We start from the raw sequence: 26013 nt of genomic DNA, 5'->3' as shown, positions 1-26013 counted from the left end.
ACATGACAACACATTTGATGATTTTTTATCTTAAATATAAAGCCGGTGTATCTTCTTCAGAATAAAATGTCAACATTACTTGTCATCTTTTCTAAGGTGTGATGAAAAACACAAAGTGTTTTTTTAGGCTTTGTTTAAAATTCTATAAAATTTAATACATGGGGAGGAAAAAACTCAAAAATGAAGGGTAAATATATGTATACTCATAATATCGAAAGTAATATGGGGTCCAGAAAGACTTTTCTCTTAAAATATACTTGTACAAGTGGCACCTCTCCTTCATTTTCATTCTAATTAGATGCATTAATTAAAGCCAGGTTATGTGCATTTGTGTATATATCACATTAGTTGAACTTTGTGACCTGTAAATACAAGTCTTTGTAAATTTCTAAACTCAATTTCAACAAATACCTGAAAAGCTAAAAAACCCCCCAAAAACTAGGGGGATGAAAATTTAGAAGAACTGGGAGGAGGAGGAGGTAAGTTCTAGGGCTAGGCAAACTATTTATTGCCTTTCCCCATCAACAGCCTAGTGGAAGAAAAAGACCACAGACCACAATAGTTGCACTCGATAAAGGTACATATTTGGTACAATTCTCACTCAAAGGTAAGTACAACTAACAATTCTTTAAGGAATTAGGGCGGACTTCACATAGAGGAATTACGTTTCATTTGGGAATCTGAAAGGACACATAAAATTTACAAGGCAAAAGACATGGAAAGCGACTGAGAAATAAATACATGAGGCTGTTGCAACTGCACCACCCTAAGAGTGGCAACCTAGAAAAAGGCACACAATATGGATGCTGACAGTCTAACCATCACTTTTGGTTCTCAAGCCCTTCAAGCTAGATTGGTCAGCTCTTTGTTCCCTGGGTCTTCTTTCGGTCAGTTTCCATTGCTTGCCACGAAAAGAACTTCAACAAACATAAATGCTCATTACAGGCTCTGCCATGTCAATTCTCTACTTCATTACAAGGTAAGGAGAGAAAACCCTGCAGAACACTAACTCTTGAAGGTTAGAAAAAGGAAAAAAAAAACTGTATAACTGAGACCAAAGGCCAAGGAGGCAGAAGAAAACCAGAAGAGTGTGATGGACTGCATTCATGTGTGGTTTAGGGAGTAAAATAGCCAAATGGCAGTCGAGAGCTCAAGCACAGTAAGGATGGGAGGCTACAGACTGGCTTAACAGAGAAGTCACTAGAGATTCTCAGCAAAAGAAAGTTTAGGTGAGGTCAGACTACAATGGTTAGAGGAAGAAATCTGTTTGAGAAGTGGGGGAAGATTTCACTTAACTCTTACATGAGCAAGACTGGGAAAGATCGACAAGTTCATTTCAGTGAGAAAAAAGGAACCCTGTGTGCAGAGGCAGAGGGGGATGAAGGTGTCACCAGGAAGGTTGAAGAGGTTCAGGAAGTGAGAAGGGTGTACTGATCTAGAGATAGACTACAGAAGAATGTGTTTTGCTAAGGAGTTTGTATGTTATCCTGAAACATGCAGTCAAAAGATGCTTTGAAGCCAAGGAATGACAATCAAATTTTCATACTTTTAAGTAAAGAATAATACCCCTCTATTCAGCTGTAGGAGTAATAAGACTCCATGTGTAGTCATGTGTCCTAACATTGAAATAAGAGATGAACTGGCCTTAAAAATACATCTTTAAAACGAAGCAAGAAGATAGTGAAAATGTTATTAGCTGGAATCTTGTTTCAATATGTGATTAAACATCATTTTTGCTGACAATCAGACATCCTTGGGACAGAGGGGAACTATCCAGATGAGCACAGCTATTTCTATAAGAAACCTTGACATGTTGGATTCAGGTTACATTTTTCTCTCTCTCTCATTCAACTGAGATTTTATAGTTCAGCAAAGATTCACAATGACTATTCCTTGTGAACCTTTCAAGTGCCTTTTTGAGAGCTTAGGACCTTGAGAAAGTATGTACTGTGAAAGGGCTAAGTGAATTTATTTCATTTCAGTAAATTTTTATTTAGTACATGTTAATAACTAACATCTATTTCCTCTACTATCAGAAACCCTATATTTTCAGTGTGTGGATAAGACGAGTCAGATGATTTTTCTGAGAGATACCAACATCCTTCTTAGTAACATTTTCCAATGTTTCATACACTGGAAGTTGCTTAAATTATTTCTCCTTTGATTTAATATCAATGCCTCCTGACCTACTTAAACAAAGGGCAGCTGCTCACCTGCACTAACACAATGCTCTTTTGTATACTGAAAGATTAACATTAAGTCTTCTGTCAACTGTGCTGCCTGTGGGATAAATCCGGTTGCCTTTATTTTGAAAGCTGGGAAACATCCTGGAATTTACTATATGAAATTGATCAAACTCCTAACCTCTTACCAAATGTGTACTTGTTCTGATAGAACCACACAAAGTATATAGTACTTTTTTTATAAGAAAGGTATTTTTTACAAAAAAAGGGGAAGGGGAAGAAAAGAAAAAAAGAATGATCTTAATTACAGGGTTTTTTTTTGATATTAGCTTGATAAAGATAAAGATGAAAAGCTTCGTTATTTGCATGAAGGGGTTGAAAAGAAGTCATGGAAAAGAAAAACCAAGGTGTCTAAAATTATTCGCAAATCTTTCTGAAATCTCTACTTAAAAATGAGCCATCATATGAAGGGGCTCTTGGGATGCATTCAGCAGAGTACACCACTTGAAGGCAGAAGCTATTCCATGATACACAGTCATTCATCTGTTGCTCATACAGTAATTTATGTCGGCATATTTAATTAAGCCATTTTTCACTAGAGTTCTCTTCATATTCTATAGTAGATACTTACCAAGCATTTGTTGATTGCTTAGTTGGTTCATTGAATGGATGGATGGATGCTTAGAGAAATTAGAAATAAAAATGCAAATGTAAATGTGTTACTTCACTGAAGTAGAAAGAGAAAAAGGCTTGCCAACTCAAGTACTGTCAAAATTTGATAACGGAAAATGACAGTAGTAAATGCCAGACTTCGTATGCCATTTACTTGCCATTTCTAAAAATTCATAAAACTCTCATCTTTCCATTTCTGGACTATGGCAGATAGAACAGCAATCTCCCAAAGATGCCCATATCTGAATTTCCTGAACCTGTGAGTATGTCACTTCACATGGCAAAGGGGAATTGAGGAGCAGATGGAATTAAGGCTGCTAATTAGCTGATCTTAAAATAGGAAGATTGTCCAGGTGGGCCCAATCCAATCACAAGGGCTTGTCAGGTAGTGAAAAGGAGGGCAAAAGAAAGAGTGCTGGAGCGACATGTGAGACATACTGGACCAGCCACCGCTAGCTTTGGAAACAGAAAGGCCACAAGCCAAGGAATACCGGCAGCCTCTAGAAGCTGGAAAAGGTAAAAACTGCATTCTCTCTAAGATCTTCCTGAAAGGAACACAACCCTGCAAACTCCACTGAGATTCATTTTGGACTTCTGACCTCTACAACTGTCAGGTAATAAGTTTGTGTTGTTTTAAGCCACTAGTTTTTAGTAATTTGTTAAAGCTCAATAAGAAACTAATAAATGGACAATAAAGGCTGAGATTTGATCACAAAAGAACACTAAAAGCTGAAATTTGATCATAAAAACGCTAAATTTACCTTTCAAATTTCTTCTAAGTGTGTGATTCAAAGACATCTTTACATACAGATTTCTTTCATTAGTTTTGCCTAACAAGAAGATGTGTGTGTGTGAGAGAGATTATTTCTTTCAATTCCTGAAACATTCTGATTGTATGAAATCTTTGGAAAAAATATTTTTCCCACTTTAAGTTTTTAAAAATTATTTTATTGTTGTTCAATTAGAGTTGTCTGCATTCACCCCTATCACTCCCCCATCCCCAGCAATCCTCACCTCCCTCCCCTGCTTCCACACCCCCCTTGCTTTTGTCCATGTGTCCTTTTATTTCATGTAAAGTTGTTATACTCCTTATCATAAATTAAAAAAAATAAAAAGAATAAATAGTGAAGACTTCCTGACAAGATGGATCCATAGGTGGACATTCTTTACCTCCTCACACAACCATAAGAAGGATTAAAACTAGTCTCAAAACAAAAACAACCAGAACTGACAGAAAATCAAACTGTATGGAAGCCTAACAACCAAGTATTTAAAGACAAGGTAAAGCTAAATGAGTTCTTATTATATGACTTATTTAAGAAAAAGGAGAAGATCAAAAGTATGAACAGTGAAATGACAAACTTAACAACTATCAACAACAGAATCTAAAAAAAACCCTAAAATCAAACTAAGCAAACAACTAGAACAGGAACAGAATGACAGAAATGGAGATCACATGGAGGGTTATCAGCAGGGAGAAGGAGGGGGAAGAATGGGGGAAGTGTACAGGGAGAGAATAAGGAGTATAATTGATAGGTACAAAAAAGGGGGGGGTGTTAAGAACAGTATAGGAAATGGAGAAGCTAAAAAACTTATATGCATGACCCATGGACACAAACTAAGGGGGAGATTGCTGAGGGAAGGGGGGTACCAGCTGGAGGGGGAAAAGAGGGGAAAAGTTGGAACAGCTGTATAGAATAATCAATAAAATATACATTATAATAAAATAATGATGCTGCTATAAATATTTGTGTACAAGTTTTTCTTTGAATACCTGATTTCAGTTCTCTTGGGTGTATATACCTAAGAGTAGGATTGCTGGGTTATATAGTAATTCATGTTCAACTCTTTGATGAACAGCCAAATTATTTTCCATAGCAGCTCTGCTATTTACATTCCCACCAGCAATGTGTGAAGGTTCCAATTTCTCTATATTCTCCCTGACTTATATCTTGTTTTTTTTTTTAAAGATTTTTGTTTATTTTTAGACAGAGGGGAAGGAGGAAGAGAGAGGGAGAGAAATAACAATGTGTGGTTGCCTCTCGCACACCCCTCACTGGGGACCTGGCTGGCAACGCAGGCATGTGCCCTGACTAGGAGTTGAACCAGTGACCCTCTGGGTCACTGCCAATCCATTGAGCCACATCAGCCAGGGCTTGTTTTTTTAATTATAGCTGGCCTAGTGGGTGTGAAATGGTAACTCATTGTCATTTTTATTTACATTTCATTACAGTTAATTTCTTAATGGTTGCCCTGGAAATTATAATTAACATCTTAATTTATAATATCAACTTAGTTTTAATGATATACAAAAACTTTGCTACTATATAGATTTGTCCCTCTCACTCTATTGTTGTCACACATTACATCTCTATACATTGTGCCTCTCAACAGATTTGTAATAATAGTTTTGTGTAGTTGAATTTTATTTAATTTTACTGGGATACAATTGACATAGAACATTAATTACTTTCAGGTTTATAGCATGATTTGCTATTTGCATATATTGTGAAATGACCGCCACAATAAGTCTAATTAACATCCATCACCATTATGGTTTTGCTTTTCCTTTCTCTAATGATTAATGACACTGAACATCCTTTCACATGCTTGTTGGCTATTTGTACACTTTTGGAGAAATGTCTGTTACAGTCCTTACCCATTTTGTAATTAAGGTGATTTGGGTTTTTTTCTGGTATTGAGTTGTAAGAGTTCTTTATTAATTCTGAATGTTAACCCCTTATCAGATTTATGATTTCAAATATTTTCTCCTATTCCATATATTGTTTTTTTACTCTGTTGATTGTTTCCCTTGGCACACAGAAGTTTTTAGGTTTGATGTGGCTTCATTCACCTATTTTTGCTTTTGTTGTCGGTGTGTTTTGTGCCATATACAATAAATCACTGCCAAATCCAATACCATGAACTTTCCTCTATGTTTTCTATTAGAGTTTCACAGTTTTATGTTTTTAATAAAGTCTGGACTAATTTAAAAAAAAATGAACAATGAGGCTGATTATTTTGGTTACTAGAATGAAAATAACCATATATATATTTCTAACAAATTTCAAGTTCCACACACCTAAATGATCAAGAATTATTTCTTCTATGTCAAAATCTTCCCTTGAAGACTTTGAAAGACACAGGTTTGTCACTGTAGTTTTTCATGGTTTAATTAAAGATACCAGCCGTTATTTGTCTTAATATATCAGTTTTATCACTTGTAAGTTATCAATTTCATACTTCCTGGATGGAGTATATATTCCATCACAGCTATATCTGTATTTTTAAGACTTATCTAGACAGAAAGCATAATTACTATTCTTTATTGATTGTGTTCAGCCATAAATTATGAATATCAGTAACCTTTATATCTCTTCACCAATGTAGATGCCTTAGAGGACACTGCATGAGCAGCTTTATCATGTTTCTTTTTACTAGTATGGTTATAATAATGCCTGGAATTTATAAACAACCTTTCAAAGGAATGTCTCAGAGTGCTTTGTAAAATTTAAATTAATTTTCTTAAAAGTAGTAATTTCTCTTGTTATGTAAAGAACTTGACACTAAAGTGAAATGAATACCTAAAGAAAATTACTTCAAGATAACAATAAATACTTTCAATTTTACATCCCCTCCTTAATCTAACACATTATTCCCTTAATTGTTTCACAAACATTATATGAACTAAATTGGTGTTGTTCTTATAACCAGTTGTTTTGTTGTTCTTTGGTAATTAAGTACCATACAAATTCTTAGGGCCAAGTCAGTTTTATTTCTCTCAATGGAAAGGAGGGAATTACATATAGTGTCTAAAAGTAAAAACTTCAACTGCATCTTGAAACTGAAGACAGGAAATAATCCAACTGTAACAAAATGGTTTGGGATTGGCTAAACTACAGATAAGTATTGTTATTTATTTTAAAAACCAACTACCACCCTGAAGAGTGAATTCCTATTTGTCACCTGAATAAGAAATCCATGCAAGGTCTAATAATTACAACATAACTATTTGCTAAAATGATAAAACACAGAAAAACCTTCCCAATTTGCAATTCTATATGTACGTAAACTAGTCAGAAATCATTTAAATAATAAAAATGGAAGACAGAAAGAAGATTATGAGGCTGAGACATCTTGGTGATACAATTCAGAAAATGTGGTAAGATGGAAGAGTGGTGGAGAATAAAGGTCAAGGCAGAGGGGTGAGGGTAAATGATTCATCCATGCTCTCATGGCTATTACTGCAGAGCCAAAATGAAAATCAATGTCTTCTAGAAGCAGGTGTCAAGCTTTTTAGTTTGTGATACTCAACAAGCAACTAATTAGAACTAATTAGAAATGTGTACTATGAATACTCTTAAGTGGCTTTGGATAGCTTCAAGATACACAGGGATTTCTTTTCTTAATATATACCTAAAAAGAAAATAGTAGTGGACTTCAGAATGTTCCAACCTGGTTTTCCTGTGTATTTTTTAAAAGATTTTATTCATTTATTTTTAGACAGAAAGAAAGGGAGGGAAAGGAGAGAAACATCAATGTGTGGTTGTCTCTTGCATGCACCCTACTGGGCACCTGGCTTGCAACCCAGGCATGTGCCCTAAATGGGAAGTGAACTTGTGACCCTTCGGTTCGCAAGCCAGTGCTCAATGCACTGAGGCTCAACAGCCAGAGCTATTTTCTATGTATTATAAAAAAGAGATGGGCAGAACATACTAGAATCTAACTCTGGCGATAAAATCCAAACCATGTATCATTCAAATTGTTACAATTTATCACTAGGTTAGCAAACCCAGGTGTGCAAACAAAAGGTACTCATTCTACTGTCTCTTAAAACTTTGCATAGGTGAAATAAAACTAAATCAGGCAAACTCCAGGAGATTTATTCATTAGTTCCTTTATGCTTCCAACATTAATTTGACATATATTGTGTACTGAAACTGTTAAACAGATGCTGTTGCTGAGATAACATGCCCTAGGCCTTACATTCCATGAGAAATGGAGATATAAATATTTTCAAGTTTTTACACTGTACATGATGTGCTATAATATCACTTGAAGTAGACTGTGATGAGAAAAAGCAAGACAAAATAACACAACTGTAAATAATAAGTTAACAAAAATAAAGGCATAAAATATTTAATAAGTCTAAAAGGAAAATGTGAATAGAGAACCTATGAGAGAGAAAAAAGCAATTAGCCAAATGACAGACTTAAACTTCACCGTATCAACAATCATATTAAATGCAGTTTAAAAGCCAGACATAGTCAAATGGAACAAAAACAAATAATTATATGCTGCTTCAATAAAGATATTTTAAATATGAAGAAACAACTAGATTAAAGGATGGAAAAGATATGTGCTAACACCAGTTTAAAACAAGCTGGAATGGCCAAGATAAGGTAGATTTTAAAGCTGAGAACATTACCAGGGATAAGAAAGGTCATTTCATAATGACAAAGTGGTCCATTAATGAAGAAGAAACACTAGTCCTAAATATGTATGCACCTGACAAAAGATGTGTATGTAGCTCAAGATACAACAATTAACTAAAAAATGGGTAAGAGTATAAGTGTAAACATCTACGACTATAAAACTTCTAGAAGAAAACAGGAAAATTCCGATCTTGGGTCTGACAAAAGATTTCTTAGATATGGCACCTAAAGCACAAGCCATGGAAGCAAATAATCAAACTGGACCTCAAAATTAAAAACTTCTGCTCTTTGAAACACTGTTAGTAGAAGGAAAAAACTACCTGAAGACCAGGAGAAAAATATTTACAAATTATACATCTGATAAAGGATATGTAAACAATATGTTATGGCCTTTCAAAACTCAAGAATAAGTAAACAAGTAACCCAGTTAAAAACTGGGGATAATGCCCTGGCTGGTGTGGCTCAGTGAACTGGTTGCCGGTTTGATTCCCAATCAGGGCACATGCCTGGGTTTTGGGTCAGGTCCCCAGTTGGGGGTGTACAAGAGGCAACCGTTGGATGTTTTTCTTTTACATTGATGTTTCTCTCCCTTTCTTTCTCCCTCCTTTCCCCTCTAAAAATAAATGAATACAATCCTTTTTAAAAAGTGTGAAAAACATTTGAACAGATTCATTATCAAAGAAGATGTACAGATGACAAATAAGCATGCAAAAGAAATGCTCAAAATGATTAGTGCCAGTTGATAAAGAAGTGAAAATCAAAACCAAAATGAACTAATATAACACACCTGTGAGAAATAAGGGATAAATTAGTATAGTATATGTGTCTAACATTTGTTCTACCTCTTATTCTGAGGAAACTGAAACGTCAGCTCCTGGGATCTCCCACATGGACCCACCATGAAGGATGCCCATCTATAACTTGCTCACCCTCTTTAAGTGGTAGGAAGAAAGAAAATGCATTCCTTGACCTCTACAGTGAGGAAGGCAGCCAATTCCTCAGAAAAGATCTGAGGTAAACTCATGAGGAACTGATGCAGGTTATCAAAGCCTCCTTTCCTTCAGAGTCAGAATTAGATAATAACACTTCACAGCATGTTATTAATGAGCCAGACATAATTAATTGCCACTAGAAAAAATATGTCAAAAGAATTTGCAGCATATATAAATTATCTCTGGCCTTTCACCTGCCCATGGTCCTGCTTCTTGTCACTGACATGGCTTCTGGGAGATGACAACAAACTTGTCAGAAATGCTACATGAAGGGATTAAAGGAGGAAGAAGACCTGTGATTTTCAGTTTCAGAAAAACTATACTATTTGCTAGAACTACAAAAATAAAAGTCTACTTGTGTATGGTAAGCTGAATGAGATATATATACAAAATGCAAATGAATTTCCACTCTATTTTGCAGGAAATGATGTGAATTCACTGGCTAAAGTGGCAATCATCCAATGCTGGTTATTTCAATGAAATTAGATATTAAATTTTGCTTTAAAATTGAAGAAAAATACCCATGATTTTGCCAGCAGCTTCTCTAATGTTTTTTTTTATTCATATTTAGATGAAACAAATTCATATCATGCAGGAAACTTTTAAAATCCTCAAATATAAATTTTCTCTGAGTGAAGGAAAGGCTTAATTTTTATTAATTTAACTATGCCATTCTTTGTGAAAAATTAGGATGGTTAATCATTCAATGAAATATCTGATCTATTACTTCATATGTTGAAATACAAGTTCTATAATGACTGCCTATATAAACAGGTAAGGAGATACATGTTTTAAAATCTGTGGGTCCTAAATAGTTGTATGTATGGGGTATTCAGTTAAATATGCTGATTTTGGCTAAAATTTTAAATATAAGTGAGAATTCTCTTACAGAAATTCAACTTAACCAGACTATATAAATGAGAAAGACCAAAAAGGGTATAGTCCAGAAACATGAGAGGCAAGAAAAGGAAAGTTAGACCAGTTAATTAGTCTCTAAGGCAGTTTTTCTACCCAAAGACAAATATTTGAATACTCTACTACATTGCTTCCCCTTGTCAAGTTTCAGAAACAAAAAATCATGCATGTCCTGATAACTCCTTAGATGAATCTCCTTTCGGTGCTTAACAAAGCAAACAGAAGAAATGATGCAAAGGGCAAATATATAGGCCAACTTTTACTTGCTACATTAATATATAACAAGCTACTTGAAAGGTAATGGTTCATTTTATGGAATAATCAATTCAACACAGCTAATGTATCTTAATATTTAAAATGTATATGAAATTAGCTACTACCTTCTGTTTCCGGATAGTATTTATATTTGTAAAAGAAGCAAAATGACTGTCAGTTTGAATTATTAGGTATGAACATCTCCAGATTAAGAAGTGTTGATCAGCAGTACAAATACTCAAATGGAAAAGATGAGCAAAATTCACAGAATGAAAACCTAATTTCAAGAATATTAGTATAATATTTACTAGTATAAATGTCTATCTCAGAGGTGAACAAATATTTAGCCTTTTGCTATCTTGAGATACTGTTTAATCAAATTAGAAAAAAAATATGCCTGTCTCCTCTGCACTGTAAAACACAAATGAACAAACCAACCAACCAAAACAGGCTGTCTGATTTGCACGCTTCTCCCTCCTCAGGGGCAGGAGAACCAGCATCCTCCTGTGTGCACCAAGGTGTTACCAAGGCCTAAACTCAGAGTGTATGAACAGACAATGGGCTATTTTTCTAAAAACCATCAGAAAGAATGTCTTCATTGCAATACTTCTGAAACTAAAAAGTTATTGCGGTAGAAACTTGAAAAATTCATTTTGTACTCAAGAACACCATTAGACAAGTTAAATATCTATCCAGGAGTCTAATAGTTCATTCTGAAAGACTTCATGGAAACTGCCTTACCCACCCATAATGCCCTGTGGAATCATTATTCAGACTTCTATACAGCTGTTAGGTAAGCGTTGCTTTTAAAGTTTTGGGGATTCCAGGCTGGCATAGCTCAGTGGATTGAGCGTGGGCTGCGAACCAAAGCACTGCAGGTTCGATTCCCAGTCAGGGTACATGCCTGGGTTGCAAGCCATGGCCCCCAGCAACTGCCCATTGATGTTTCTCTCTTTCTCCCTCCCTTCCCTCTCTAAAAATAAATAAATAAAATCTTTAAAAAAATAAAAAAATAAAGTATACTTTAAAAAATAAAATAAAGTTTTGGGGGACAAAATCATCTTGGTTATGGTGAACTTTTAGATGCTTGACTGGTCAACTACTTACCTGCTAGGACATACCTATAATAAAAAAATTCCCTGGTCTGCCTCCAGTAGTCCCTTAGCACCTGGTGGAGGGTTGGCCACCAATTCGGGTGAAAAATCTCCATATGCCACCTCCATTTCCATAAATAAGTATTGGCATCTGCCATCTACAAACAAACTCTGCATGTCAAACAACACAACCTTCCGCTGCCTGATGCCTATCTAAATCTGAGCTATCATTTCACAAAACTATATGCCGTAATAGATTTTCTTCCCTTATATAAGTCATTAGTTCTAAACCCTGGCTGCACATTAGTATCAGTGTATAGCAATTCTCAATCCTAAATGCTTATTTACATCTCCTGAGAAGTGCTTAAAATAGTCTTTCCTGGGCTCACTCCCAAGCCAACCAAAAAAAGTGTGGGCCCAAACCTGTGTCTTTTCAAACACTCTCCGAGGTTGTTCTTATGTGCACAGAGAGTTGAGAAGAACTCACAGAAACAAAAAGAAACTGGCAGCCAGAGAGTACCCTGATAAGATTCAAATCATAGAATGTTATAAAGTATATTAAATGTATATTGTATAGAATGGTATAAAACATATTACATGGTGATGCATAAAATGAGTTTAGCTTAAATAACACGTGATTCCTGCTTTGAGTCATCACATTGTGCTGACCTACACTCACGTCATGATCTCTACAACACTGTCAAACGTCCTGATTTTACCAGGAGTCGTATTTAATAATTGCTTGTGGATATAGACTTTGGGGTCAAAAAACCTGAGTTTAGACCCTGCCTCTTGCACTTAGAGAGTGTTCTTAACCTTTCCAATTCTCATTTTTCTTATCTAAACATGGAATGTTACTACCACCCTGAAAGAGGATTAAATGGGATTCTGTTTGAATGGTAAGCAGTATTAATAACCAGTAATCCAATACAATGATAGAGAATTGAAACTCACAGTGACAACAGAGAACTTTTATTTCACTTAATTCAATTTACAGGCAAGGGGTCAAGATCCAGAGAATCAATGCCTCCAGATCACATTTAATAAAAGTCAGAGGAGTGAAACTTACTTAGCAGAGCAAAGCTGATTAAATAAGCCTGCTAGTGAGGTGCTCAGGTGAAAACGTATCTGATATATTTATTGACGAAAATCTCCATAATGGCTAAACCTGCAATTTCTTTGGTAACTTTCACTATTTAGAATATAAGAAGTTTTATCTGTCATTGCATTGAGTTACTTTTGAACATAGTAATCAGACATATACTGTTACTGGGATATATTCTAAGGACAAAAAAAAACTGCAAGGAAATACTGACCTTTACTGTGTAAGCTTGTTGGCTCTGGCACTGATGCAGTATTTCTGAAAGGATTTTGTGTGTATTGTAAGACAGAAAATAAGTAGTAAGTAATTGATGCTGTGGGGAACCAGTAAACTCACAATATGTTTTGTATGTATATGTTCCTTAACCAGAACTGATGATACATAGAATGTTGGTTTCTAAATTCCATTATCACTAAAAGGAACCATTGCTGATTATAGGCCTAGGAGAGGGAGAGAACCAGCTGAGTCTGTTAACTCAAGTACCAGAGAACAAAGACTAATAGAACCTCGTTTAATTATCATCCCTGATGTCAAAAAGACCTGCTACTATATAACTCCTGATATGATGCAATGAAATACACAAAATATCACATAGGTAGTGTTCTTCCCCAAAATATTAACCTGATCCAGTCATGAAAAAAAGTAATAAAACACATCCAGAATAAAAAAAACATTCTAAAAATGAGTTCAAACTCTTCAAAATGTCATTATCATGAAAAAAAAAAAGAAGAAGATAGAGACGGGCATTATAAAATAAAGGCGACCGAAGAGTCATAACAATCAAATGCAATACATGACATGATGCTTGACTGTGTTCTGGATGACAGGGAGTCTAGCTTTTACCGACATTTTGGGATAGTTAGGGAACTCTGAATGTTGACTTCCTCTTTGTATTGAATCAATATTAAATTTCCTAGGTGAGAAAATGGAATTGAAGTGTAGGAAAATGTTTGTTTCTTAGAAAATATGTTGAAGTTTTAAAAAATATTTAAATAATATTTAATAACATTTAACTTAAAAATTTTATTTATTACAAATATTTATAAAATCAGGCTTTGCATTTTGAAATAATTTAAGTTTACAGAAATGTTGCAAAGATAGTATTAAAAATTCTGGTATACCTCTGACAATTGCCCCCATAATTAACAGCATACACCGTGGTACATTTGTTAAAACCATGAAACTTACACTGACTGGTATGTTACTATTAACTAAACCCCAGACTTTAACTGGATTCCACCATTTTTTCTACTAATGCCCTCTTTCTATTCCAAGAGCCAGTTCAGGACACCGCATTGCATTTAGTTAGGTCTTTCAGTCTCCTCTGGTCTATGTGACAGTTTCTTATTTTTCATGACCTTGAGAGTCTTAAAAAATATTGGCCAATTATCCTGTACAACATCCCCCCCGTTTGGTTTCATCTGATATTTTTTTCATAATTAGATTGGGTTTATGTTGGGGTTTTTAGAAGGAACACTACAGGGGTGAATTAAGTCCTCATGACATCATATTAGGGATATGATACAGGTGCAGGGCATCAGGGGAGTGTTAATTTTTGTTACTTGGTTAAGGCAGTGTTTGCCAGTTACCTTTTCTTCTTTGGTTGCTCCAGTGGGCTTCTTTTCTCATTACCGTTTTGAAATGGGATACAGAGCAGGGGTCCCGGAAAATAATGCTCACAGCCCATGGTTGGGGGAAGGGGGCAGGTGTTGATACAGTGGTTAAGATACTTTTCATAACAATGGCAAGTTGATAGTTAATTGACAGCTGTGCTGACGCCCCAGGTAGAAGGTCTATGTGACTTTCAGGCTGTATAGTGACTTGTTACATAGATGAGGGAGCTTATACATCTCCTGCATGAGATGCAGGGAACTAGATGTCTCTGTGTCATGGGGAACTCTTGCCCTAACTAAGGATGGCAGCCAAAAGAAGGTAAGAGATATAGGGGAACTGGCAAAGTAGCACATTACAGGAGGGGCCAGATATGAGGTCACGTAGGAAGCTCCTGGTCAGTATTTAAAATGAGGGTGGGCTAAGAGAAAGAGGAAGCCACAGGAAGGAGCCAGGAAGCAGGGGAATTCTGCCATGGAGACTGAAAGAGTAGGGAGCAGCCATGTCATTTCAGAGGGTGTAGAAGGGCCGCCCTGTCAGCCATGAGGTCTGATATGTAAGGAGGTGTCACATAGTTTTGCATTAAGAGCTGGAGTAAGAAAGAGAAACCTGCTGGGAAACCTGCCAGGAAACCTGCCTGGAGAACATGGCAGCAGAGCAGATGGCACTGTGTGGGGACCTGCCTAACCAAGCACGAATTAGTGGGAAATGCCTGGAGTGCTGAGCTGTGACAAGGAATGCTAAGCCACAGATTTCTGCTTTTCTGAAAGATGGTACCTCTCACTGGTATACTCGTAAGCTGGCCTAGGTTGGCAAAGGGGGCAGGATTATGTGTTTTGGGGTGTTTTAAAGGGAGTGGGACTTATCAGCAGAAATCTGCCATTATCCTGAACTGTATAATCTGCAAATAACAACCTCTTCCTTTTTTCACCAAATTTGTGCATTGAAAGTCATGCTTCTTGGTGTCTGGCAATCGAATCCCACAGCTGTTCCAGAATAGCAGTGGCAATGTTCTATAACACTTTCAGTGAAGGTAAGTCATACCTATGTAACACAATTAAGTTCATTTGTCACAGTCTGTATTCTGTGATGGGATACCCTTGACACTCCTGGTTCGCTGGTTGGTGCTGGTGTGTATGTGTGTATTTGCATACCTTAAAGTACATTCTTTGTGATGCACAGTCCTATGGGTGTCAAGAAATATATATAGTTCTGCAGCCAACACCCAGAACCACAGAGAAGGTTCCTTCACCTGTGCACCCCTCTGTAGCCAACCACTTCCCCCTCGATCAGTCCTTGGAAAACATGCATCTGTTTTCTGTTCTCATAGTTTTGTTCTTTCTACAACGTCATACAATATATTGCCTTCTGAGTCTGACTTCCTTCTCTTGCATTTCAGTTTTCTCTATATTGTTGCACGAATAGTTTGTATCTTCTTTTTACCAAATAGTATTCTACTCTATGGATGTATCACAGTTTGTTTACTGATTCCTCTGTTGAAAGACATCTTATTTCCTCTAGTGTTTAGCAATTATGAATAAAACTGTTACAAACATTTACATATAGGATAGACATTATAAACCACTGGATAAATACCTAGGAGATCATCTTTATAAGAAACTAAAAAGTTGTATTCTAAATGGCTGTACAACTTTGCATTTCCACCAGCAAAGAATAAGTTTCTATTGTTTGCATCCTTGCCAGCATTTTTTATTGTTGGTTTTCCTATACTTTAGACATTCTATTAGATAAACAGTGGTATGTTCTTGTGGTATAAATATGTGTTAAGGGATCTTTACTCATCTTTCAAATACAAATGCTACCCAAAATTTGAATTTTAAAAGTCTACTTTAAAAACTAGAATCCCACCCTGGCTGGTGTAGCTCAGTGGACTGAGTGCAGGCTGCGAACCAAAGGATTGCAGGTTCAATTCCTAGTCAGGGCACATGCCTGGGTTGCAAGCCACAGCCCCCAGCAACCGCACATTGATGTTTCTCTCTCTTTCTCCCTCCCTTCTCTCTCTAAAAATAAATAAATAAAATCTTAAAAAAAACCCCCTAGAATCCCCAGGTATATATTTATAAAATTTTAAACTGTAGATTTCAGATCACATCAAGTTTTTTCTTATTAAATAAAAAGTTCTTACTGTTTCTAAGTATAATAGCAGATACATACATAGGATACATTATCAATAGCCCTAGCATTCAGATATGATTACCAAGTTCTTCTAATTGTGTGTGTGTGCGCACATGCTCAGACTGTAACACTTTTAAAGACCTAAAATTTAAAGCTGGGATGAGTCTGGTATGTTTGAGGAACAGAAAGCAAACCAAGTGTGAAGGGAGTAGGATAGTAAGCAAGAGGACCAAACTAGTAGATAAATTTGGAGAGAGAGTTCAGTTCACATAGCGCAGCATTCTTAACTGTTGGTGTCTGTTACCAGAAGGCCTTGTTGAAACAGACTGCAGCAACCCACCCCCAGACTTGATGATACAACAGATCTAGAGTGGGGCCTGACATCAGCATTTCAGTCTTCCAGGTGCTGCTGCCACTGCTGATCCACAGTCCCAGCTTGAGAAACCCTCTTGGCCATGCTACACTATGACAAGGAGCCTGACTTTTATTTCAAAGACATGAGAAAACAGTGGATGATTTTAAGGACAGAATGATGTGGTTTGTTTTGAACTTTAAATAGATCATGGAGACGGAGGTGTGAAAACTGCATCAGAGGGACAAGACAATAAATGGGAAAGTGGTAAGCAGCCCATTACCGTAGTTATTATGTGTGAGAGAAATCAGGTTATCTTGAATTAGGGTAGAGGAGATGTTAAGATGTGGATGGACTCAGGATAAATTTAGGAAAAGGATGACAGAACTTGCAAAAAGATTGGGTATTAGGATGAATGAAGGAAATCAAAGGGAATGTCAAGGTCATTGGCTTGACAACTACCTCTATGGAAGACTTTATGGGACAAAAATACTTTAGTTTGAGGTATCTGTTAACATACCATTAAAGATACCAAGTATGCACATTATATGGATATATAAATCTTCAGCTCCAAAGAATAAAAATAAAACTGAAGTCATTAACACACAAATAATATTTATAGTCATAGAACCTATATAGGTCATTAGTTGAGATCTATGGTTCTCAAGCAGGGGTGGTTTTTGCACACCATCCAGAAGGATACCCTTGGCAACATTTGAAGACATTTTTTAATGTCTTAGGGGTGGAGGGGTATTACTGTCACCCACCAAGTGGGATGTTGCTAAATAACATAAAGTGTAAAGAAGAGCACCCAACAACAAAGAATCCTGCTGAAAATATCAATAGTACTTAGACTGAGAAACTCCTGTATAGACAAAAAGTTGTTCTCCTTTTTAAAAAAATTATTCATTGATTTTTAGAGAGAGAGAGAAGAAGGGAGAAAGAAGGAGGGAGAGGAGGGGGATAGAAAAGGAAAAGAGGCGAAGAGGGGGAGAGAGAGACAGATCAACTTGTGGTTCCACTTATTTATGCATTCAGTGATTGCTTCCTGTATGTGCCCTGCACCTGCAACCTTGGTGTATCAGGACGACGCTCTAACCAACTGAGCTACCCAGCCAGGGCAAAAGTTGTCTTTCCTGTATGAAGGGAGCATAAGGCCTTTCTCAGAATACAAACTGATTGGAAAACATGCCACTTAGGTACACAATTTAAAAAATGTTTAAATATATGTTTAGCCAACTGAGAAATGAATTAAAAGTATCTGAAGAATTATATTACAGCATTATACTTCAAATAGTTGCTATCAGACAGTGAAAAATAGTTACAAAAGTAAATAAAGTAAAAATATAATAATAGTTCAAATGAAAATTCCTGATTCATAAATCCATCAGACCATGTGTAATCTCCAGGTCTCTGCTGTTAGATTATGCTATCTGTACACTTTTGTTAAATGAATAAATTCAGAAATATACAAGCATATGAGTAAATGAACAGTATGGCTTAGCTCTGGTAGATATTAACAAATGCATGCAACAAGGCAACAGAAGAGACAATTGGAATGTGAGTCCAGGCCCATAATCTCTGGAGTGTGGGCACAGGTTCATAAAATCCTTAGTAATGGACAAACTCAATGGTGCAAAGGACACACAGAAGAGGAGGATTTGAAATGAATAAAAATCTCAACCTTGGGAAAAAAATTCCAGTGTATACAATGATCCTAGCATGACAAGGATCATTGCAAATAGACCATCATCACAAGAAATTTTGAGGAAAATTTGTGGAGGTTTTATCCATGCAAAATATCTGTGACTGCAGTGCTCAGGGCTGGGCAAGACAGATCCGCAACACAGATGCTAACTTTAGAGCCTACCCACTGGAGCACATCTACTTTGTGAACAAGACAGACAATTTTTCACACAGAGAGGTGTTAAGATCACAAATCTACCCTAATTTTAATGCCTTTACTGCTAGAAAAAGCTGAGTAAAGATACCCTGGAATTACAGGATAAATATATTCTAGGTATAAGGAGGTGACTGTAAAAAAAAAAGAATTCAATGTTAAAATAAGGGTTAGGAAGACCTTCTTACAGGGAAAATAGGAGAGACAAGAGATAAATACATTGAAGAGAGGTCTATAATTAGTCCAATCATAATAAACATAAAGAGCAGATGACTTTAAACATAAAGACAATGTTTTTAACCCATGGACAGAAATATTTTAATGAGAATCATCTTTTACCAGGAAGTACAGGTTGGCCTGTGGAGGACATGTGTGAGAAGAATGACTGAATGACTACAATCTCATATGTACCTTTTATCACACACGTAATGCCTATCTCAATAGCATGTTGTTGTCAACTGTGTTTAATAAAGTGGAGCAACTGTAAGCTGGGCTCATGAGGAAAATACAAATCAATTATTTTAGGTAATTTATGAACATAAAGTTCACACGATGCATACTGGTCCACTTGAACTCCAAATCAAAGGAAGTTAAAATTGTATGACCTCAGACACACAGAGCTGACCGTAACTCACCCTTCCCAGTTCTTTATCTTCAAGGGCCAGGACTCCAGTGCTTTCCGTGAAGAGCTTTATTTTGACCACAGGCCGAGGATGGGTGGTGGTGAAATCACCTTGGGTTCCCCATCTGCAAAGAAGTAACAAAAATTTTCTTTGAAATGCAGCATTATTTTCTTTCCAGATAAATGCATTTCCTTAACAGACATGTTAAGCAATACAGGATCTTTTTGGCTCAATGAGATTTTTATCTTTGCTTTTGTTTCTGACAGATGGCTCAATCAAGAAGGAAAATAACAATAAGCTTTAAAGCTTGTAATAATTATTCAGCTGTTCTAAAAATTAGCACACTACAGTATAAAACTAGTATGTGATAAGAATTTAGGTTAAGGTGAAGCATTACAGATGCAGCTATTAAAATCTGCTATTTAATTTGAATAAAAAAACAATACCATTTTTATGGATGGCTAGGGAAAATTACTAAGGGTTTGTTTATCTAAGAGGTAGTTTCCCAGAAAATTATTTTCATACTGAGGATTTTATCCCATCTCTTCTTGAAAATTCCTTACTAGATATTATTTATATTTTAAAAAGTGAATTATCTCAAGCCTGTTACTTCACATGAATTTTTTATCTTCACTGCAGGATATGTTTATTGATTTTAGAGAAAGGAATGGAGAGAAGGAAAAACATCAATTGGTTGCTCCCATAGATACCATGACTGGGGATCAAACCTGCAACCTTTTGGTGTGAGGGCTGATGCTCCAGTCAACTGAGCCACCTGGCCACCAGGCCAAGGCACTTTACATAATTTTTTAAAGCTCCAGTAAAAGAAAAAGAAATAAGCATGATAGAAATAAATGTTTTCCTAGTACACTCTTCTAAAAATGGGATAAGTCTGCCAATATCTGGCTTTTGAAATCATCATCATAAAATGACATGTTTTCTTGGCTCATATTTTAATTAATAGCATCTCATCTTTACCACATACCAATTCAGTCTAGTATATTTATAAATTTAACTGACACACAGCTGATATTTTAAAATCTTATCAATAACTGTGAGAGATCACAGGCATAAAATTTACCACATCATGAAGAAAATGTCATTGAGAAAAACATACATAAGAGAAAAAAGTGAGATTTAACAGTAAAAATTTCTGTTAAAATAAATCACCAAAAAAGTCAATATATTATACTGTATATATTATTTTTAAAATAACTTAGCATTTTAATGGAACTATCTAAATTTATTTTATAAACCATATTCAGAAAGCTTGGGAAACACATAAAACTGAGGGAAAGCAAATGTAATCAAAATTAAATAATTGTGATGACTTTCTCTCCTATACAGAAGTTATATCACAGTACATGTATAGTAAACCCAAGGTCATTTCAATGACTAAGGAAACTAGCATTCAGATCCAGTTTGATCTTTTTTAATTAGAGTCATATGCCAGAGGGAAGAGAAAGATTCAATTAGGATGGAAGAGCAGCTCAATTTCTATTTCAGACTTCTAGAAAGGAGTTAGCAAAGAATCTTTTTGTCATTTCATAGAATTAAGAGTCTGAGATAAAGTAGAGCTAAAATAGGGATAAAAAAATAGATTCAGAACTAAAATAAGGGAGTAGAGAACACTTCTCAATTCAATGTGTAGAACCTTAGGCCTTGAATACAGTCAGGAGATCTGGATTGACAATTCTGGAGTAGATTTCCATGACATATCCCTTTTGTTTGGTATTATGGAGTTATATTTGGAAAACTAACTCATGGAGATATTTTCTTATAATTGCATTTTATATATTTTGTATAGATATAAAATATATTCCAAAATGTGTGTGTGTGTGTGTGTAACTTTTCCATGAGTACTCCAGGGAACTAAAAGGATCCTCCATTGTGAATACCACGTTATACATACAGCTGGCCATAGATCAAGCTTATTAACTGTGCTGTTTAAATCTATTGTATCCTTACGGATTTTTGGTACCATGTATACAGCAAGGTATTACAATCTCCCACGAAGAAAGAGATTTTGTCAATTTCCCTTTAAATATTTTTCAGCTTTTGGTGTATATTTGATGTAAAAATATTCAATAACAACCATGTTCTTTGAGTATGAACTGTTTATTATCTTTTCCAATCCCAAGGCCATGATTATTTTTCAATGGTTGAACCTGTGTAAAATCAGAGAACTAACACTATATTAGGAAGGGTACAATTAAAGTCATATGCCAGAGTCACACAAATAGCCCTGGCTGGTGTGGCTCAGAGGACTGAGTCCTGGCCTGCAAACCAAAGGGTCATCAGATTGATTCCCAGTCAACTCCCACATGCCTGGGTTGCATTGCAGGACAGGTCCCCAGGGTGGGAGTGTGTGAGAGGCAACAACACAATGATGTTTATCTCCCTCTCTCCCTCCTTTCCTGTCTCTCTAAAAAAAAGTAAGTAAATAAATAAATAAAATCTTAATAAAAAGGAGTCACACAAATATCCTAATAAACATATTGGAAGTACATACCATAATTTATTAGAAAACAAATAGTTAACTAAAATTTATAATATAGAACTTGGGAATCTAGGATATCCCAAAACCAATATGCCACAGGTGGCAAACACAAGGCCTAAGAGCCAAATCCAGCCCTCCACCTTGTTTTATCTGGCCCAGCACCTTGTTTCTACTTAGCAGCAGCACTGAGCTCTCGCTTAACTGTTAAGGAGTAGTTACATTTATACAGTCCTAAAATTACATTTGGCCCTTTGAAGGCAACCACCGGCTGATGTGGCCCCTGGTGAAAATGAGTTTGACACCCCTGCAATATGCCCATGAAGGCAGGAAACAGGTGCATATCATAGGACCCAGTAGGCAATCTACAAGCATACATCTATCTACAAGGTCCAGAACCTCTAAGTCAATAGCATGGAATGTTAGTAGTCTGTTCCTGTGAAGAAAGCTTAAATAACATGCTTTCAGGTGGGGAGAAGTTAAGGTACAAGGATACTGGCAGATTCTAGTTGTAACAGACTACGCTTTTACTGACATTTGACAAGAATGTGCAATTTTAAAGGGGTGCATAAATTAAGTACGGTGGCAGCTGATAGTCCTTATAAACATTTCAGGCTATAAACATAAACTGACACAACCTCGACAGTTTCTCCTGTGAAAACTAAAAGTTAAAAAGATATATACAGTTAGAAAATGGTTACGAATTCTATAATGAATGAATTGAAAACCAAAGCCCTTCTCCCTCCACCAAAAAAGGCAGGGGAAGGAGGGAAGACGAAAACATGTCTATCTTCAATATTCACCAAGATATTCCTTGTTTTCTACTTAATTGACATGTTTAAACCCTTTAAGAAATTAATACCAGTTATTATCTTCCTACTCTTTTCTCTGTATTATGTGATAAAAGAATACATTACCCTTGCTGTCAATTTACTTTGACTAAAAATACATTGCCTTTTTCTACTTCTATGAATGTATTATTTATGAGAATTCAGACTTCCAGTGTAAATCTTCAAATAAATAAAATACCTACAAAGCACCTTTATGAGGACAGCAGGGCTTCCTGGCTATAACAACATGGGGTAGTTCATACACCAACTGAAATAGCTGACATTAATTATGTATTTGCTACTAAATGAAGTATGCTGAAAGTTCAGATCAGAAGCCAAAATATATGATCATACCTACTTATTCAGAAGGCTATTTCTAGGAATTTATCATAACAAAATAATTCTGAGTACTGAAAAGATGGTAAGCAGGAATGTATTTGCTGTAGCTTTATATAAACAGCAAAAACAAGCATCTAATATTAGAAAATTGATTATATAAATTATGTAGCATATAATGGAATATTTTGCTGCTACTTATAATAATGGTTGTGATGATGATGTAAAACCATACGTGATGTAAAATAAAAAAATGGGGAGGGCACAGAGCTGAATGTGGGCCTTTTATTCTTTCAAAACAAGCTACTAATTTGTATGTGCCAGTCTCCACTCTTGTGTCAGCATCCAGTCTCTAACCCCTTGGTACTTATACTCTAATATAAATAATAGATAATAAAGATCTGTATTATTATATACAGTAACATATATTTCTCCCTACCCCAGCCTTGCATTCCATCTGTTCCTGTCAGCAGTTTTCGGTCTCTCATCATTGCTCCTTCACTCACATCCACATCGTAAATGAAGCCTGATCTATAGGCTTCGTTATCCTTACTCTTAACACCTGGGTACCTCCCATGGTCTCCCAGGGCATCTAGACAACTAGATTTAAATTGCAACCTGAAAGGATTTTCAAAAATAACTAGCATATTTGTTTTAAACTATGTTTAAAATCATGCCACAGTAAAAAGTTATGTCAAAAACCACTTAAATCTTTTAACTCAGAATTCTTCTTGTGAACACATAATGCACCTATAACTATAGAAGCTAAAAACAGCAAAAAATAGGCTCAATCTGCATTCCTTATACATGACCAGCACTACAGAATAAAATAAGGTATATGAAACTTCAAAAATTATTTCCTCCATCTCTATATTATCGCTCCAACTGTGACTGGCACTGGGAAAGGGTAGACAACTCAAAAAATCAAGATGACAGGTTGTGCACTAAATGCACTCTGGTAGGGAAGACAGACATGGAATTTCATAAACATGAATACTAAATCAAATTATACAGAACTGAATAGGTTCTAAATTGCATTTCTTAATTACTTCTGAAGATGAATCACTTTTTCTTTATTGGTCATCTGCATTTCTCTTATGATTTGCCTTTTTATTACCATTGTCAATTTATCTATTAGTAGAATTTTCTTTTAATCAGTGATTTTATAAAACTCTTAATAGGACAGACATTTACTGTCTCTGATACATATAGCAAATACTGTTAGTTATGGTTATTTTCTATTGAACTATTGTTTATGGCTTTTTAAAATGTATAGTTTAAAAATACTAGGTAGTAGCTCAGTTCTATCAACTTGATTTATAGTTTCTAATTTTGACATCCTAAAGAGTCTCTCCTTAACCAAAAATTATATGGATATTAACCTGTATTTCTTGTGCATATCCATAGTTTAAATCTTCAAGTTATCTGAAATTTAACAGTGATAATAAATGAGTTTCATTTAATTCACCTATCCCAATCTCATTTGGTTTAGAAGTCAATATATTTATAATATTATTATATAAACTCAGGTTTTTGAATTTTCTTCCCTAAAGATTTATCTTCTGAGCTGTGCTATACTGTGTGAGTTACTGTAGAATTATTAGATATGATAATATCAGTTAGAACAAAAGGGAAATAGATATTTTGAACTTACTATATTTCCATTAAAGAAAAAAGGAGATCTCTGAACTTATTAAAATTCATTCCAACATTCCTTGGTTAACTCTTGAACTTTTTCTTCTTCTAGATAAGTCCTATACATTCTTTGATAAATTCATTTCCATAGTATTTTATACTTGGGGATTCTAAGTGATCTGTTTCCTTTATATTGTCTGACTATTGCTGATACATAAGAAGTTATAAGCTGTTCTTTTTAATATGATAGTTTTGACTTATTTCCAATCTATTGCCTTTTTAAATGTTTTCTTCAACAAATTACCATTAATTGTATTACAAAGATGGAATTATTAAAATAATCAAATAGCAATGACACATAATTCAATTATATCACTAATTTTGTACCAGAAAACATGAAATAAAAAGATGCGACTACAGGGGTAGAAATGAAAGTCTTTGGAGAGTTACACATAATTATTAAGATTTTTCATGCTGCAATTATTTTAACAAAGAATCCAACTACAGATAAATTATTTCCATAACTTAGGCATGTTAAGGACTAACATGATGTACATTCATCAAAAAAACTTCCCTCAATAATAGTTTTGGTTCACAACTTAAATACCCAAGCACCAGATATTTGGTTGTACTCACATTCTCTAGGGAAAGTAAAAAAAAAAAATCTTTCCAAGTTCTCTGCAATTAGGTCCAAGGTCTCTTTCTGCTGTCCTATGAAGGATTTGCCTAAGAAAATAAGTTGGATTCACTTAAATCAAGATAAACAGTCAAGATTGTTTTGAGTTATTTTCAATTACTTGTGTGTGCTGAAAAAGTAGATGGGCAATCTTCACAAGCTCTTCAATAGGGACCAAGAAGGAATAGAGATCCTTGACAATGGGGTGCAAAGGCCCGGTGGTACATATCCTCAAGAGTATCAAACACTACCATCTGCAGCTATGTGCCTTCCTGGGCACTGGATGCCAGGGGAACCTGTCTGGTTGACTGAGGGCATACAGCTGTGTCCCTGCTCTTACAGCAACCCTGATGCAGGTGAGCCTTAATATGTTATCATTACATAAAGCAAGCTGTATACTCTGCCCCGCACCTATGGTCTACTATCAGTCTCTGACTTGCTCATGATGGCCATGAATACTCTAGAATCATTCTAAAACAAATGTGTATGTCAAACAGGTACAGTAATAGGACTTGTAAAATATACCAAGTAACTTCAAGACCTCTCTATTAATGTACATACATGACTACAGCTCTTTAGTTGAATAATTTAAAATTGGGAATTAAGGTTAAAAAGAATTACTAAGGGCCTAATTATAATAAATGAAAATTTAAAATAAACCACAGAAAGCATTTTAAAAACAATGTTAACCACTGTACAAATGTTTTTAAATACAGCATTTTTGGTTAATATGAGAAAAAGATAGTCACTCATGTCAACCTTTTTCTAG

General features: G+C 35.4%; 1 protein-coding gene across 18 annotated transcripts in view; it reads right to left on the bottom strand.

The window, feature by feature from the left end:
• The window catches only part of CADPS2 (calcium dependent secretion activator 2), a 586770-nt gene that overhangs the window by 267491 nt on the left and 293266 nt on the right, over positions 1-26013 (bottom strand). For all 18 annotated transcript variants that reach the window (XM_045846981.1, XM_045847023.1, XM_045846989.1 and 15 more), the window contains exon 7: positions 19283-19394. In XM_045846981.1, the coding sequence (XP_045702937.1) occupies positions 19283-19394 (112 nt within the window). The remainder of the gene's footprint in view (positions 1-19282; positions 19395-26013) is intronic.

This window comes from Phyllostomus hastatus, unplaced genomic scaffold (genome assembly GCF_019186645.2).
Source record: "Phyllostomus hastatus isolate PE091 unplaced genomic scaffold, TTU_PhHast_1.1 phas_contig_118, whole genome shotgun sequence".
NCBI classification, from domain to species: domain Eukaryota; kingdom Metazoa; phylum Chordata; class Mammalia; order Chiroptera; family Phyllostomidae; genus Phyllostomus; species Phyllostomus hastatus.
This window is presented reverse-complemented; position numbering and strand designations above follow the sequence as displayed.